General features: G+C 48.3%; 1 protein-coding gene across 1 annotated transcript in view; it reads right to left on the reverse strand.

The window, feature by feature from the left end:
* Calcoco1 (calcium binding and coiled-coil domain 1) overlaps positions 1 to 5,245 on the reverse strand; it is an 18,710-nt gene extending 13,465 nt beyond the window's left edge. The window contains exons 1-4 of the mRNA XM_021216606.2: positions 5,192 to 5,245; positions 2,664 to 2,835; positions 2,300 to 2,402; positions 1,128 to 1,318 (exon numbers count right to left, since the gene is read on the reverse strand). Of these exons, the coding sequence (XP_021072265.1) occupies positions 1,128 to 1,318; positions 2,300 to 2,402; positions 2,664 to 2,819 (450 nt within the window). The 5' untranslated portion in view covers positions 2,820 to 2,835; positions 5,192 to 5,245. The remainder of the gene's footprint in view (positions 1 to 1,127; positions 1,319 to 2,299; positions 2,403 to 2,663; positions 2,836 to 5,191) is intronic.
* Positions 5,246 to 6,216: the final 971 nt, after the last annotated feature.

Below are 6,216 nucleotides of genomic sequence, written 5' to 3' on the forward strand. Positions count from 1 at the left end.
TCCCATCCCTGTCTCTCAGGCTCTCCCATCCCTGTCTCTCAGGCTCTCCCATCCCTGTCTCTCAGGCTCTCCCATCCCTGTCTCTCAGGCTCTCCGCCTTTGCTCCTGAGACTCTTCTCTGGCCCGGTGGAAATACTTATTTTTTTTTTTTCTGGCACATTTTTAAGTTTAAAATTTCTAGCATCCACTTTAATAAGAAGTATATGAGGGCCAGAGAAACAGCTCAACAGTCAAGGGTGCTTGTTGCTCTTGGAGAGGACCAGAGGTCAGTTCCCAGCAGCTACATCAAATGGCTCCCAACCACCGGCACCTCCAGCTCCAGAGTGTTCTAAGACACTCCATTCCGGCCTCTGTATTCACATGTATGCACACACACCTGGGCTGGGAAAGGTAATTGAGGGACTGCAGTCAAAAAAGGACCACGGCTAGGCCAGCAAGATGGTTGATTAGATAAAATACTTGTTGCCAAGCCTGGAAACTTGAGCTTGGTCCTTGGATCCTTGAAACCAAGGCTGAAAAGGATGAGAGGTCTAACTCCCACAAGCTGATCTGACTCCACAAGAGTTGTGGCATGCATGCACTTACGTATATACATATATATACATACCTAGATAAATACAACTAAATAAATAAATGCTGAGATACAAAGTGTTTGAAATCCAGTATGTTATCTTTCCTATGATTATACCTCAAACTGGATTAGTCATACCTAACGTGCCATAGAGCCCTATGTGGTCAGAACCTTTGGTACTGAATGGGACAGTTCTGAGCCCTGCTGTGCCCATGCTAGAGGCAGATCTCAGCCTCCTTTTCTCCCTGGGTTCCTTGTGGCAGTCTTCCTCCACCTTGTGGATCTCCTGTAGGATTTAGGGCAGGCAGACACCCTTTGAGAAGGCTGGCTCAGCTCTGGAATGCCAGTTATACTGGCCTATGATGACTTGCTTTCCTGTTCTGTGTCTGTCTATGTAATGCCTGAGTTTGTTGAGAGCAGACCTCTGGTAACTCCCAGCAAAGTCTTCAATTGAGGTGACAGAGAAGCTGAAGTGAAGGAAGGAGGGGACTCTTGCAATGCTGTCCTTGGTATCCCTGGCCCAGGAACAAGTCTGCTAAATTTTTATTTTTCTTACCTGAAGCACGGTGGCCTTAGGGACAACCAACAGGATGTCAGAGCCTCCATCAGCCTCCTCCAGGGTCACCAGCTCATCCATGGGCCTTGGCTCTCGGAACTGGAATGGGGGGCTCTGCCCACACACCCGGCCCTGGCGGTTCACATACCGGAACTGGTAGAGCTGGGCTCCTGGTTTGGGCAGGTAGCTGGCTGTGGGAAGAATAGCCCAGAAACCCAGTATGATCTCTGGCTCTCAAGTGCTAGCAGGTCCCTGTTCCTATTGGGGGAGGAAAAGTATTACCATGTTACCTACTGTCCACTCCCCTGTGGCTGGTCCTTGGGATATGGTCCTTCCTCCTTCCTGCCTAGACACCTGCTTTATTCACATGCTGTCCTCCTCTTCATCAAACTGACTCTAGCTGGCACTTACTGACTGCTGGCACGCACCACACATCCAGTGTTCCCCACATCATTTAAAAATCCCTGCACTGATCCTACAAGCTGGGACCCTATTCTAACTCATTTTCTCAATGCCAAACAGCTTGTAAAGCAGGGAGCTGAGATCTGAATCCAGGTCTCTCAGACTGCTGTTATTACACTTTCCCTTGACCTATGCTGGGAGTCCCTCTTTCATTGTGTAAATGATTGGGGTTAACATCCTCCATCTTTCTACAGTATCCTCTAAATTACTGGTGCTGACCGTATGATACCCTTGCTAAACTCTGTTGGATACAGTCTCACAAAGTCTTTTTTTTTCCCTTTTGGAGACAGCGTCAGCCATGTCGCCTAAGCCCAGCATTGATATCCTGGGTTCACATTATCGGCCAGCCCTAGCCTCCTTGGTAGCTGGGATGACACTGGATTTCCATTAGGCCTGGCAACTGGGAGTTATGTGTCCTATATTCCTTATCCACTGTGCTTTTTATGGCTGCTAGCCCTCTGCCTTCCCCCAAACCACCACTTTCTTGGCTCCTCGATCTTTTTTTTTTTTTTAATTTCTTATTTATTTATTTAATTATTTAATTTTTTGGTTTTTCGAGACAGGGTTTCTCTGTGTAGCCCTGACTGTCCTGGAACTCACTCTGTAGACCAGGCTGGCCTCGAACTCATAAATCTGCCTGCCTCTGCCTCCCAAATGCTGGGATTAAAGGCGTGCAACACCACTACCCAGCATTCCATCTTTCTTTATACCTTGGAATTGGACACTGGCGTGGGTGGGGGAGCCATCCGTTGTACTTTCTGGCACTGAGGACCACACGAACGTGTGATAATCCCGAACACAGGCAGCTTCCACCTGGAAGAGAAAGGCACGGTGACAGAGTTATCGTCTGTGAGTAATGGAAGGGTCGGCAGGACTGAACAAACGGTACCAAGGATGCTAAGAGTCAGGTAAGGTTGGAGGACATTATACTATCAGGAGAGAGATGGGCAAAGATGAACTTTATACTGACTGCCTCTGTGTCATCTTTCTCCCTACCAACCTGAGAATCTAAAGACCTAGCCACTCCTCATAGTCTAACCAATAATCTTGAGCCAGAAGAGGGTCTAGGGATACCTTAAAAATGCCAATCCAGTCACTGGCACTGGGCATGGTACCCGGAGGCAGAGTGTAGTGACATTCCACCTTGGTGTTGGGGATGTAGGTGCGGGCCACATTCAGGAAGTTGACTCCACCCCTGGATGGTGCCCGGCTTAGTGATGACTCCTCCATGCTGTCCTCAAGATGCCTGTGAAAGAAAGGGTTGACAGACTAAGTCTTTCCACTGCTTCCTTCCCTTGACCATGTGCACCTACCCACAGTCCCTGTCACTACACAGGTTTCCAGGCCCTAAAGTTGTGGGACCTTTTTAAGGTATCACTTTTAATCCCTGGGCCGTAGGTGTTGCCTTCCAAGTCAACTTCCTACCCTGTCATGTTGTATCCTCTTTGGCTTACAGGCCTTCACCTGTCTAATTTCTAATCCTTTTCATTGCCCCACTGACCCAGCATCTCGGTCTCTGCCCATCTCTGTCTCTCCCTTTCATCTCTCAACATCCTTGGGAATTCCAGATTCTCTTGGTTTCCCCATGTCACCAACCCCCTATAACTTCTGGCTCTAGAATTCAAAATCCAATGGAAGTGTGAGCCTCTCTCAGTTTAAGCAGGTCTCCCTTACCTATGCCTAAGCTTGCTGAGCCTACTTTACCAGGTAAGAGTACCAAAACAACTAATCTCTCATGATGATGAGTCTTCCGAGGGGACTGTGGTTGGGGACCGACAACCTAATCCTGGCTCCTCTGCTCTTGGAGCACCTGCTCTTGGGGCACCTATCTGTGAGTTATCTATCTCGATCAACACTAGGGAAGCAGAAGAAGGCAAGCTTTGGCTTTCCTCCAACACTAGAGAAGGGGAGGATAATAGGAAAGACAGGTTCTATCCTTCAACTTCTATTCCAGGAAATCAAAAATTCTGGAGGTGGCAGTTCAAGGGTGGAGTGAAATATTCAGTAGGAAGGTGGTGGTGCGCGGAGACGGAATGTGGGGGCCTGGAGCCAGGAAAGCCCCGCCCTTAGGCAGGGAAACAGGTTAGAAATAGGGTAAGTCAGGGGCCCTGAGAAGGGGAAATGTACATTTAGTGTTGAGAAAAGGCAGAGTTCAACGTGGAACATTCTCTCCCCCCCCCCCCCCATCTTGACAGGAGCAGAGCTAGAAACCTAATGATTTATTTGGGTGTTAGCCCAGCTCCAGTACCCTGTCCCCATTTTCTTGTTGGCTCCTCTTAGCCTCAATTCTAAGGGTCCAAATCTGGCCATATGCTTGGGTTAGTGGCAGGAGATAAGCAGATAAAATGGAGTTAGCTAGGGTGAACCAATTGGAAAATCGACAACAACAACAACAACAACAACAACAACAATAATCAAGTGTTCAGGGGGTAGGATAGCTGGGAGGATAAAGGTGCTTGCCACCAATTCAAGGTTGGGAGGAGAGAACTGATCTCCCCAAGCTGTGCTCAGACTTCTGTACAACAATCTTCACACAGACACAGACACACANACACACACACAGAAGTAAAAAAAAAAAAAAAAGTTAAAACAGAGTAGTACTCAGAGATGAATAAGAACAAAGTATGGATGGTGTACACATTTGAAATGAAACTCACTGTATATTAAAAAAAAAAAAAAACCACCCAAACACCTCAGTCCAGAGCTGAGAGGCAGCCCTCTTCTCTCTAGCCCACACATCTGCTTCCTGTGTCAACTGCAGCTGATGTGTCCAATCAGACATCACCACTAGTCATATGCACGCCCCCAAACATCACAAACCCACACCAGGCTGAGACAGTGGGGGAGGAACTTTAAAAGAAATTAAACACTCCATGGAGAAGGAAAGATGGGCCAGCAATGCAATAGGAAACAGTTTCTTTGTCGGTTTTTTTTTTCCATCTATGAAAAAATCCCTCATTACAGCTACTCCGTGTTTTCTTCAATATAAGTCTTCTTAGGGTAGAGTGAGATCTCTCTCTAAAGTTCTACCCGTTGAGCACCCCGAACCCTCCTTCCCCACAAAGAAAATCTGTAACAGCTGCAGATACTCTCCAGAACTGAAAGTCCTGGGCACCTAACGTGTATGTGGTCAGATGCTGGTGTTCAAATGCTGTGTGTGTGTGTGTGTGTGTGTGTGTGTCCTCTCCACTGTGGGGCTCTCAGCGTTTTGGCGTTCCACAAGTTGGAAGTTTTCCCCTCAGGGATTCAGCGTAGTAAAGGCCTTTGGCTCTTTGGATTTGGGTAAGAGAGAGAAGGTCTGTGAGGGCAAAGACTTGCCTGGTAAAGATTAAGAAAATATTTCAGTCCCTTCAAGCTTCCATAATCGGATCGAGCATGAAAGAGGAGGCCCCGCAAGAAAGTGAGGACAATGCGGGCTACCCCTCAAGGCCCCCCTTGAAACTAACAAACTGTGGGGGAGGCTTCCTCAGTACGTAAGGTATTAAAACCTAAACGCTCCTACCGTCCTCTTCTACAGTTCTCTCGGATTAGCCTTTCGCAGGCTGAGAAGCGGGCGGACCACCCCCGCGTAAGCCCACCCTCAGTTAGGCCAAGTTTCTTACCCCACGGACGGATCAGCTGTTCCCCTCACCTTTCACCAACAACAAAAACAGCACTCCGACTACAGGAGGGGAGGGGAAGAGTGACGCGAGGGCTTCTGGGGCCTGTGGTTCTTCTATGACTCGACACCGTCCACTTTTCTGCCTGTGGAACTACATGTCCCTGGAGGCTACGCGCCAGGGGCGGGGAAGAGGGCGGGGCGGTGATGGACTCAGCGTGGCATCCCGGGAGTTGTAGTTCTTACTCCCGTGGCAGTTCAGGAGGGTGTGTCTTCCAAAGGACTTCACGGCCCATGATTCCTCAAGAAAGGGCAGGCTGATCTAGTGGTGCCCGCTGGTTCGTAGCATGCTTAGTGGGAGAGTTGACGGCTTTAATGCGTTCTGCACAGCTCTTCTCGGTGGGGCGGAACGCTTCCAGCACAGCCTTCTTGTTCGCTTTTACAAGATAGGCTGTAGTGTTATATCTACTTACAAAAGAAGAAACTTGTCTAAGGAACCCTCTAGGGTCGGGGCTATGAAACTGTAGAACTCTGCCAGGCCTCTTCCAAGCTACAAACCCTAACCCTAACCCTGAGTTACAGCCACCATGTTGTGGGTGGGGAAACTCACAGTGGTGATAGTGGTTATTTATTTTTAGCTTGCTCTGACTTCAGGGTTGACAGATCTTGTAAAAGTCTCAAAGCTTACTGTTTGGTTCCAGCTTGAGAAGATTTCCATGCCAAGGAGTCCGATAACACACACACACACACACACACACACAACACACACACAACACACACACCTGCACGTGTTCCCCCTGGAGTGGCTTCTGGGGCTAGGATTAGGGGACATAGCTTGAAGTGGTGGCCAGGCTGTGGAATGAAAAGCATGCGGTTGAAGAGAGAGCTTGGCAGGACTGCCACAGCTCACAACAAGCTACTTAGAGAGGCTTGTTTACCCAAGCCTTTTAACTGGCTTAAATTAATTAGAGCAACAATACAACTTGCTGCTATAGGGTTTTTTTTTTTTTTTTTTTGATAGGTGAAAGA

Source organism: Mus pahari, chromosome 17, assembly GCF_900095145.1.
Source record: "Mus pahari chromosome 17, PAHARI_EIJ_v1.1, whole genome shotgun sequence".
Lineage (NCBI taxonomy): Eukaryota > Metazoa > Chordata > Mammalia > Rodentia > Muridae > Mus > Mus pahari.